The sequence below is a fragment of the Diabrotica undecimpunctata genome, chromosome 1 (genome assembly GCF_040954645.1).
Source record: "Diabrotica undecimpunctata isolate CICGRU chromosome 1, icDiaUnde3, whole genome shotgun sequence".
Lineage (NCBI taxonomy): Eukaryota > Metazoa > Arthropoda > Insecta > Coleoptera > Chrysomelidae > Diabrotica > Diabrotica undecimpunctata.
The window spans coordinates 67063868-67076126 of record NC_092803.1 but is presented as its reverse complement, the minus strand read 5'-3'; the positions used below and the strand labels follow the sequence as shown (position 1 = coordinate 67076126).

Below are 12259 nucleotides of genomic sequence, written 5' to 3'. Positions count from 1 at the left end.
AAAAAGGGTGATATCTTTGAATGCTCTAACTATCGAGGAATTACGCTCCTAAATGCAGCGTATAAAATATTCCCCAATATACTATGCCATCGTATGGCACCATATGCAGAGCGAATAATAGGACAATACCAGGCTGGTTTCAGAGGTGGTAAATCAACAATTCATCAGATTTCAACCCTAAGACAAATTCTAGAGAAAACACTGGAATACGGTGTAGACACGCACCACATATTTATAGACTACAAGGCAGCCTACGACTCTGTAAATAGAAGAGAATTGTTTAGAGCAATGATAGACCTAGGAGTACCAAATCAGTTGGTAAGTTTAACCAAACTAACCCTTGAAAAAGTTGAATGCAAAGTACGAATCCAGGGGGAACTCTCTGAACCTTTTAAAACAAATAACGGGCTACGTCAGGGAGACCCACTCTCCTGTATACTATTCAATCTAGCTCTGGAAAAAGTAATACGTACGTCACAAATCACAACTCTTCTTCTTCTTCTTCTAATGGCGCTACAACCCTTTGTGAGTCTTGGCCTGCTTAACAATGTTCTTCCATTCTGCCCTGTCGGATACTTTCCTTCGCCACTGCCTGATGTTCATGGTTTTAAGATCCCTCTCTACGTCGTCTATCCATCTTTTACGGGGCCTTCCTCTTGTTCCGTTTCCTTGGGGCTTCCATCTCTGGACTACTTTTACAGCTCGATTATCTAGCATTCTTTCTAGGTGACCAAGCCAGTTTAGTCTTTGTGATTTTACAAATCTGACAATATCTGCGCTCTGCATTAGTTCATCCAGCTCGTGGTTCATTTTAATTCTCCACGAACTATCGCTGCATTGGGTTGGTCCAAATATCTTCCTTAGTATTTTGCGCTCAAATATTCTCAGTTGATTTTCATCAGTGGTTGAGAGGGTCCACGTTTCACATCCATATGTCGCCACTGGTCTAATTACTGTTTTGTAGATTCTCAGCTTAGACTCACGATTCAGTAACTTACTTTTCATTAAGTCTTTGTATGCATAAAAACACTTATTACCGCTAAGAATCCGTGCTTGTATTTCTTGACTGATGTTGTTGTTGTCATTTATTATTGAGCCTAGGTAGGGAAAAGTGGAGGCATATTTGTAGGTATGGTTGTCTACCTTCAGATTCTCATGTTTATTCGATTTTGTGCACTCCATATATTTTGTTTTGCTTTCATTTATATATAGACCAAACGTAGCAGCTTCTCGTTTCAGTTCTATGACTTTTTCGCTCAATACCCTTTTGTTGCGGCTTATTATGGCAACATCAGCCGCATATGCGCATATTTGCATAGATCTTGTATTAATACAGCCGTTTACATCCAGTTTTCTAACAACAGCTTCTAAAGTTAGATTAAAAAGTGTTGTTGATAAGGCATCCCCTTGTCTAACTCCATTTTCAATATCAAAGGCCTGCGTCATATCTCCATCTATTCTCACCATAGCTTTGGAACCCTCCAGAGTCATTCGTATAAGTTTAACCAACTTATTGGGTATCCCTAACATAGATAGTTGCTTTAACATCTTTTGTCGATCTACTCCATCAAACGCCTGTTTGAAATCGATATACAAGTTGTAAATAGGTATGTTATATTCAACACATTTTTCATGTATACCTCTTAACATATGTATTTGGTCTATAGTTGACCTCTTTGGTCTGAAGCCACATTGGTATTCACCAATAATCTCCTCCGAAAACGATTCCAGGCGGCTATATATAATTCCTGATAATATCTTGTAGATGACATTTAAAACTGTTATGCCCCTATAATTTTTGCAGAGTCGTTTGTCTCCCCCTTTGTACATAGGAAGTATGATTCCCACTTTCCAATCTTCTGGGATGACTTCTAGTGTCCATATGCGGTCGATTAGTTTGTGGATACGCCTCCATAGCGCATGTCCACCATTCTTTATCAGTTCTGCAGTTATTCCATCTGTGCCAGGTGCTTTGATATTTTTTAGATGTTTTATGACGTTTATCGTTTCTTCCAATGTTGGTTGCTCAACTAGTTGTTCTGCTGTGCGGTGAATTATCTCTTCATCTTCGTTTTGTTCTTTTTCTGGGTTTAACAGCTCTTGAAAATGCTCCTTCCACCTTTCCATTATTTCCTCTTTCTCGCTGATAATTGCCCCATTTTTGTCCTTGCAAACTGTTGATCTTGTTATGTATCCTTGGGTGCATTGCTTGATTTCCTTGTAAAATTTTCTAGCCTCTCTTCTGTTATTATAATCTGTAATTTGTTGTATTTTTCTATTCAACATTTCTCTCTTTTTCCTTCTGCATATTTTCTTTGCATCTTTTCTGAGTTCTTCATATGCCTTTCTATTCGATCGGGAATCCCTTTGTAGACATTTCTGTCTAGCTATATTTTTGCTATTTATTACTTGTTGGCAATCTTGGTCAAACCATTCCTCGTTTCTTTGGCTTGAGGTTTCACCTAATGTTTCCTTTGCCATATTTGTAATTGTCGTTTGGATGATATTCCATTCTTCTTCAATGTTGTTTTGTTCTCCTCTTTCATTTAATATTACTTTTATTTTCTGCTGGTACTCATTCTTCTTTTTAGGATTTTTAAACATATATGTATTCCATTTTCTTTGTTTGGCGCCTTTCTCTTTTCTTACCATTGATATTCTTTGTTTTATCTTCGATATAACCAAGAAATGGTCCGAATCGCAATTTGCGCCTCTATATGTTCTAACATCTGTTACGGAGGTTGCCCACCGCTTAGATATTAATATGTGATCAATTTGATTAAATTGATTAGTACCAGGTATCATCCAGGTTCCTTTATGAATATTTTTATGGGGAAAACACGTACTAACAACTCTTAGTTTGTTTGCCATTGCCAACTGTGCCACTCTCATACCGTTGTTGCTGGTAATATCATGTAAACTATGCTTACCAAAGGATTCTGCATATATTTTCTCTTTTCCCAGCTTCGCGTTCATATCACCCAGAACTATAACTGCATCTCTCTTCTGTGCGTTTTCACATTCTACTTGTAGTTGGTCATAGAATTGGTCGGTTACTAGTTCATCTGCTGCTTCTGTTGGGGCATGGATATTAATAATTGTAACATTATGAAATTTTCCCCTTAGACGTATTTTGCATATTCTTTCATTAACTGGAGTAAAACCCAATACTGACCTGCGGCATTTATGGTTTACCATAAAACCCACTCCAAAGTCTCCTTGTCTTTCTGCTCCACAGTAGTACATACTGTATTCTTTTTTATTTATGCAACCATGCCCTTTAAATCTGATTTCTTGGAGAGCTGCTATGTCTACTTCGTACTTCAATAGTTCCTGTGCAATACTTTGCATTTTGCCTGCCTGCAGCATGGTTTGGACATTCCAGGTTCCCAGTCGCAAATCCATCATTAAGTCCTTATTCCGTAGCTTTGGTCGTTGTCCGTTGGTCCGTCCGGTTAGTTCATTGTTCGTAGCATTCGTGATAGCTGAGTTTAAGGTGAACAGGTTATCGGCCTATTGCACCCGAGTCCAGTGCCAGGGCTGCTGGCTATAGCTTCTGAACAAGCTATGCTTTCTCCCTTCGTCGTCCGCCCTGACCATACCTTCCATTGGGGTTGGTTACCCAATCTCCAATAGGGTTGCTCAGGTTTACCGGGGTTTACCCGTGTGATCAAGATCACACTTCTTGGAGGTGAGGATAGGAATTGAGTAGGAGAGGCTAGAGATGTTATCTGGAAGCAACATCTTATATTGCGCCTCACTACTCCTTTGAACCCCACAAACAAATCACAACTACCGGTTCAATATATAACAAATCTGTGCAAATCTTAGCATATGCTGATGATATCAATATTGTTGGGAGAACGGAAAACGCAGCACGAGAGGCGTACGTAGCATTAAAGGAAGCGGCTACAAAAATGGGTTTAATAATAAACACCAACAAAACAAAATACATGAAAATAGGTACGCAACCACAAACACTACGGACACTTGTTATAGAAAATGACGTCATCGAAGCAGTTAACGAATTTGTATACCTGGGAACGCTCGTCAATACTGAAAATGACACTACCGCAGAGATAAACCGCAGAATTTGCACGGCTAATAGATGCTATTTTGGGCTTAATATCCTTTTTAAATCTACAGTTATATCAAGAAATACAAAAGTAAAACTCTACAAAACAATAATACGGTGCAATAATATGGAGCGGTAAATGAAAATGGTGTCTGGAGAAGACGATACAACTTCGAACTCTATAGGATATACCAGGAACCAGATATCGTAAAACACATAAAGATAGGACGTCTGAGGTGGGTAAGCCATGTAATGCGGATGGAGCAAACCGACCCAGCTAGAAAAACGCTCCTTGATAGACCTATTGGTCAAAGAAGAAGAGGAAGATCCAGAACAAGATTCCTAGATAACATAGACCAAGATATGAGAAATATGGAAATACGTGCTTGGCGGAGGAAGGCGATGGATAGGGACGACTGGAGAAAAATTCTTGGGGAGGCTAGGACCCACACAGGGTTGTAAAACCAAAATGATGATGATGAATATTAATTCATTTGGAAACAAGAATTTCAGTGATGACATTTAAGAGTCTATTAATAAAAATGAATCGGTGAAATGTTTGTACAAGCATCACTTCAGAACGACTGCACCAAATTATGTAATTCTTTTTTATTGTGTCAGTTATTATCAAAAGGTTTGTTTAAAAGATAATTTTCAAAAAATTGTACGAAAGACCGTACAGTTTTCTGTCAATATAAATGGCAACATAACTAATAGATGGCGCCATACTATAAATAACAAAGGAAGCTATGAATAACAAAATAAATGTCAGTATTGATAGATTGACATAACGACATAACTGTAAGTATTTGGTATTTTGCCACCAAATAATAACGATGAAGTTGTAATATATCGGATGGGAAATATGTCAATGAGGCGGCTTGGAGAATCTCTTAATTTTTCATAAACAAGTGTCATGTCGATGTAGTTCATTTAGCTGTTCACCTGCTGAGTGGACAATGACTTTATTTCATGAAAGAAAGCGCAACGCAAAGAGCTGAGAGATAACCGACAACAACGTTGAAATGTTACCTTTTCTTAAAGGGAGACTTAACAACATATTTAAATATATATATATATATATATATATATATATATATATATATATTTATTTATTTATTTAATTAACGGATATACCATTTTTACAGAAATATGACGTCAACCTTTACAAAGCTTATATATAGGTTGCGTTAATAAAAAACAAACCAAAATTAAAATCAAACAAAATTCAATTAAAGTAGTAGCTTAAGTTATTAAATAATGCTCAAAATCTCTCAAATGATTTCTTAAATGTTGCTGTAGATATTCCAAATAACTCTAAACTATTCCTGTGCTCATTGGAAGTTCGTAAAATTCTTGTAATGGGTTCATTTTGGCCATAATTCGTAGTGTGGAATGGAATGTTGAAAATCTCAGTGTTACGAGTTCTTCTAGTATTAACATTAAAATTTATGGAACTTTCAAACTCGTACCTGAAATATTTTTACTATTGTCGTGCGATGAACTTGATGGCATATTTCTTGTATTTCTGTATTACTTTCAAATAATTTACATTTACAATTACATTTATCGAATAATTAGAAGAAACTTATTGAAGATTATTATATATGTTAAAAACCCGACTACCAAATTTAAATCCCGATTTTTGCCTACTCAATTTTGAAAACTCAGCAGTCAGTGCTTTTCAAGCTGAATTTCCTGAAATTTAAATAAAACTAGTGGAAATTGGTTTAAAAGTGAATTTAATTCTAACTTAAAAATTTTTACTTTGCGTTAAAATGCTTCAATATCATTACTCCCTATAGAAGCATAATATGATGCATATTTATAAGTCGCAGGAATTTTTTTTTAATTTGATGTCAAAACTGAAGAGTTTTTGCAGTACTTTAAAAATACCTATATTAGAAGTCACAAATTGATAATTGGCTAGGCGAGATTCAGCATTTCCTCGAAATTAATGGAATCATCTTCAAAATGCAGCATATGGTTTAGCCAGGACTAACAACAGCGTAGAAGGTTTTCACTTCTTCTTCGTGTGACTATCCTTTAACGATCGGCGATCATCATGGTCCTTTGCCTCCATTTTACTCTGTCTGCAGCAATTCTAAAAAGCTCTATTGTTGTTTTTTCACTCCACTGTTTCAAAATTTTTAACCAAGACGTGCGTTGTCTTCCCGGTCCTCTTTTTCCTTCCACTTTCCTTTGTATAACCAATCGCATAAACTCATATTGGGCTTTCACCATTGAGTTCAATCTTTATTTCATCTTTATGCCATCCTACAATGTGGAAATTTCTTCAAAATGTCAAAATGGTCATTTTGCAGAAGTTACTTTACAACACAAATACTATTTGCAATATGAAAGTAGACACATAATGCAAACGTTTGAAATATAAACAAATACAAGAGCGCATAGTTTCAGTCGTCCAAGAGTATGATGTTGAACATCGATTGCATTTCTAAAAAATATAGAGCACATTTTGTCATTAAATCGTATATATGGTTATACATTATCAATGTTAGTAATATAAATTGTATTATTTATTATAATAAATATATTATTATTAAAGTGGTTTTTATTTATTTCTTTATTTATCAGATATAGTTTTACTACTTTAAAGTAACAATTCAGGATAAAAATTTAAAAAAATGCTTTAGTTGTCTTAAAAAAAAATAACACTACTTTTAGTGAATGAAGCTATGCAGAACGCATTTTTATCAATATCCAGTAATGATAAATTGACTAAAAATACTAAATGTTTAAGTTAAAAGACTTTATTTGGGCGGCCTCAGCAATGTTTTAAAATTATAAACAATATTTTAGCCTATAAACAAATCAAATATCTCGGTATCTATTGGTTTAAATTAAATTAAAAAAATGGCGTTGAAATAGACTCCACAGGATGCTTCTTTTAAAAGAAACAAAGTTCAATAAATTAGAAGCAGTGGTTTCTGAGATACAACCAGTCATAGTTAACCGGCATTTGCGACGAAGGTATCAACAATAGGATGGTAATTTATGAACCATTATCTTTTTCTTTCGGAGCTCTTTCTCGATAAAAATTTTCTTATTTTGAGGAGATTCATAACATATTTTATAATAATAAAAACGATCGGTATTATTCGTGAAAAATATCAAAAAAAAACTAGTTGAATTTCAAAATGATCTTTTTGTATATAGTTAAAAGAATAATAAAAAATTTTCAATAATAGTTACTGACTCTTATTATGATTTTAAAAACGTTTGCTTGTTGATAAGTAAATTTTTTAAATCGAACATTTAAAAACTTTAAATTATTTATATTTACTTGTAATTTATTATTATGTAGGGCTACTTAAGTCATATCCGAGACACAATGGAACAAGATAACGTGACCGTGCTTGGATATACCGTTTGGACACTAATGGACAATTTTGAATGGACTGCAGGTTATACGTAAGTAGATATCTAACAGACGATGATTTTTTAATGCGCAATTAATATCTTTCTATGTATTTAGTATGTTATGTCATTTTTTTGTTAATTATTATGTGCTTCGTATTTTAAATCTGTTAAGGATTTTCCGTTGATCGAATTAAATAAAAGACACAAGAGTAAACACACAGTAAAGTATGATTCTAAAATCTATGTTACGTAAATCCCTTAAAGATATTTCGTCCCATAATATGCTAGATGCTCCTCCTCGTTTGAGGGACTCAAGCATATAAACAAAATCTGAACTCCATTCGGATAAAACACCACTCATTTCGCATGTTCTCCGGCGAATCAAATACTAGCTAGTTACTACGATCTTAACAGCGTTTCTTGGTCAGTTGGCCATTAATGTCAACTACTATGGCTTTAATTTCGAATGCTTTAAAATATTTTCCAACGTTTTTACATTTTTAGAAAAACGGAGTTTTGTTAAAGCTGTCTTGCGGCTTCTACTCAAAGCTGAAGCGTCCAATGGCATTCGCTCCGGTATCTCGATATCTCATTACAGGGAATACAGTTTACCCATTAACATGCATTTAATTGGCAAAGCATCTTTGACTTTCTTATTCTTCATGTGCCTTCTCCTCGTGGAAGGTTGGCGATCATTATCTGAAATCTTTGTCTATCTTGTGATAATCGTATAATTGTGCTGACCTGCCTGATGTCGTACCAATGACATAAATTTCGTCCTTGATGTATCTTTTGATTTTGCCTTACTTATTTTTGACAAATTACGTACTCTCGATCTAGGCAAAATATGACCTGAGAGAAGCAAACTGCATCATCTAAATGTTTGTTTTATTAATCTTTTCCTTGCGCCACAATAGTACTAACCTAAAAACAATCCACAATGACCTCGATGGCTGGTGAAAATGTGGTTAACAAAGAGTTAAATACTTTTTTAATCTATTATCTACATATTTATCCTTTCATATCAACCTCATCGTTTTCCGTGTGTATACTAAAAAAAAATTCTAGTTGATAATTTTGTTTTCTTCAAGTAAAAGGAGAATGTAACAGTTCGCGACTTAAGCAATTTATACATTTTAATTAAAATTAAAAATAAATAAGATTATTGTTTAATCGCTAAGAGTTAGGCAATAGATGGATGTACACTCCTAATGTTAGAATATTGTCAGAAATACGTCTTAGCGTCGACTTGTGAGTTGACATCAATTATACCGTTAAATTTGGGCGAGCATTAAACGTGAGAAAACACTGGTGACTCCCAAATGATGTGAAATATTTAGAATATAGTTTGTTTTCAAGAATCTTAGTTTAGTTAGGAGTATTTTATTATCGGGTTTCTGTTTGGAATATGGTTTTGGTTGCTAAATTGGATACATCATAGTTCGGCCCAGTAGGTTAATTTGAAAATCCGTATATGCAGCCATTTTAGAATATCCATTGTTACATCTTTATAACAATTTATTATATCATTTTCTTTTTTTTTTTTATTAAGAAATATTTTATACATTATATTAATATTAAGAATAAACTATTCTATTGTAATTTGTATTTTATTGTAAACTTCAGATCATTAAGGTTTGTCAGCACCAAACCAATTTATTGTGCAAATCTTTTTCTCTTTTTATCTTAAGTTTAACAACCTTGGTTTGTTTTTTCTCGTCCCATTTTCTCAACATAACGAGAACGGAAATTGATAGAAGTCACGGTACCTGGCCAAATTATTAGGCAAAGCATTAAAAATTTGCATTTTTTTAAATTAATAATTTTTAGCAACAGGAATATTATTATTTTTTCGCATAGCAACATTTTTAATATAATATGGTAACATTATTGTACTATTTTAACGTCGGCAACACCGCCCTTTCCGTCATTTTTAGACAGCATTGCGTCCTGTCAACTAGTGCCAAAACGTGCATTTTATAATCTCAAATACTGTCTGTGAACATTTGAATTTTTTAACGGTTTTGACCTGAAATTTTTTGCAGAGGTGAGTGATTTATCCTTTTTTTTTATTATTTTTTAGATTATAAACATATGCAGTGAAGTTATTGATATAATTAAGGGTAATATATATTTTTAGATGAGGAAAAGCTGATCTGTCACCAAAACGAGTATGCAAGGTATTTGGACTCATAAAAGCTTTGCTAAGTTTAAAAGCCTAAATGTTTCAAAATGAAATAGCAGCAATGGTGGGAGTATTAAGAAGTTTTGTAAGGAATATACAACAATAAATTGCGTCTCGAGTCAGTTTGGATGCAAAGCATAAGGGTCACAGCGGAAGACGTCGTGACTACTCCTAGGAATGATCGCAAAATAAGAGATATTTGCCTAGTAAACAGAAAGAAACCACTGCGAATGATTACCCAGGAGATAAGAAATGAAGAAATTGGTATTTCAGAAAGAACAGTTCGTCGAAGACTTCGAACACAAACTGGTAGCTAGGATATTAGCTCGAAAGCCAAGGCTTACTCCGGCTTTGATAAAGAAACGTTTCGAACGGTCCCAAAAATACAAAAACTGGACAGTGGAAGACTGGAAAAGGTATATTTGTGTTGTTTTGCGTAAATATCAATACTAAAAACTAAAAAACATGAGTATTTCTAAAAATTTTGTTGATTTCAGGTCTGCTTCTCGGACGAATACGTTTTTCAGAAAGTATTGATAAAACGAAGTTTGTTCAGAGACATCCCAACGAGAAATACAATCCCGACTGGATTGTGCCCACCATCAAACACCCACCGTCACTCATGGTCTGGTCTGTGGTATCCGGGAAAGGTACAGGCCGTCTCAACGTGGTAGAAAAGACGATGAGAGAAGACCAGTACCGGAAAGTACTCGAGACGAGACTTTTGCTACAGATGCAGGAATGGTTTCCTGGAGAAGAGAAACCCATATTTATGCACGATGGTGCTCCTTGCCACAAGCCTTAGAGTATTTCAACTTATTTAAAACAAAAAAAATTTAAGATCTTGACCCGTCAGCAACTCGTCTGATATGAACGCTATTGAGAATGGGTGAGAACTACTGAAAAGGGTTATCCCAAAAAAAAAAAACATTACTAACAAAAGGGAGATACTTGAAACGCCCATATAAGTAGAATCATAATCCTTACCTCCGGAAAACTATTCAAGCCTGTATCGAGAGCATGCTTCGACGTGTTCAAGATCTTTTAGCAGCCAAAGGCGGACATACAAAATATTAAATTTATTCCTACTTTGTAAAAATTATACTTCTATAATAAATAAAAGTTTTTCGTTAACTTTTTTAGTACAGTTTAATTACCTAAGAGTTAATATTCACAAAAAAGAACAAAATAGTATTTTTTTATCAAATATATTCATAATCATGAGAGAAATAAGTGATATAGTAAAATAGTAAATTTTTCTTTACTTGGCCTAATAATATGGCCAGGTACATAAATAAATTTTGGTGCAATTTTTTCTGAAAATAAGACTATTCATTTTATCTCTTTTTTTTTATTATTTTTTTAGCTTATTTTGGCGGTATTAATATTAACAATCTAAATCCATTGTTACTGAAACTGTAAAAAATGAATTAATTTTTATGAATGATGCGATATTCTGCTATCAGAGAATATAAACTGCGAGGCATAAGTTAGGGATATAGCTAAATATTAAATAAACAACAATACAACAATTATACATTTGTATAAATCAATTAAGTCACTTATCTACATTAAAAAATAACACTAGTTTTTTGTTTCTTTTTACCCTATGAAACGAAGGCGAAAAATCACTTTAAAAATCGAAAAATTACTGAGTGCTATTTTTTAACTGGAATATCTGGGGGTAGTCAATAGAAAAAACGTATTATCTCGTGATTATCGAAACTTTTACTGCGTCTTGACATTTAAGTAAAAAAAAGCGACTTTTTTTATTGTTTTCAATATTATGAAAAAACTGCACATTCTAGATATAAATGTTCAAGTGACGACTTTCTTAAAAATACTTGCTCTTTAAAATGGGGTTTTCTAAATTAAAAACTGTTTATAAACAAAAAGTTATTGCAAATTAAACCCGAAAGTAAGCATGTTTTTTAGTCTGATTCTCTTTATGAGGTTTCAAATTTTCATGTTTTTTAAAAACTTTAATAATTTTTAATTATTTACTTACAAATAATTGATGCAGACTGAAGTACCATTACCATTATATTGGCAATATCCCGAACTTATGCTGCGCGTGTATATCAGCTGAATTAAACTCTTTTTCCTAAATAACAACACTAATTTTACAGATTTTTAATTTTATGAAACTATTATATATTGTTTTATAGGCAAAAGTTTGGACTGTATGAAGTGAATTTCAACGATCCCAATCGGACAAGGACTGCTAGACCATCTGTGGATTTTTACAAGAAAACTATTAAGACCCGATGCCTTGTAGATCAATGTATTGACTAAATGTAACAAAAATGAATAAATATATATTTAATAAAAAACTGAATTTTTTGTTTAAAGTAATCTTAAAATATTATACCTACTAAACATAAAACAATAGTCAACTCAATAGTATTTGCAATACTCAGATAGATTGTTTTTAGAATAGTAGTTAATTCCAATTAATAAATGAATTATTAGGATACAGTCCAGCAACCTAAGAAGTAAAAGAAAAACAGCAAGCTGAAAATTGCCGATATACTTAAGAATGCCCTGACGGACAAATTTTATTTTTGAAAAATCTGAAACGAGTATGTATTCTTTGAGACGACAGGAGAATCATC

The 12259-nt window shown here is 33.5% G+C and overlaps 1 protein-coding gene across 1 annotated transcript in view; it reads left to right on the top strand.

Annotated features, from left to right (window-relative positions):
• Positions 1-11971, top strand: part of LOC140450365 (myrosinase 1-like) — a 50516-nt gene extending 38545 nt beyond the window's left edge. Inside the window, exons 9-10 of the mRNA XM_072543960.1 lie at positions 7404-7510; positions 11813-11971. Coding sequence (XP_072400061.1) covers positions 7404-7510; positions 11813-11939 — 234 coding nt within the window. The 3' untranslated portion in view covers positions 11940-11971. The remainder of the gene's footprint in view (positions 1-7403; positions 7511-11812) is intronic.
• Positions 11972-12259: the final 288 nt, after the last annotated feature.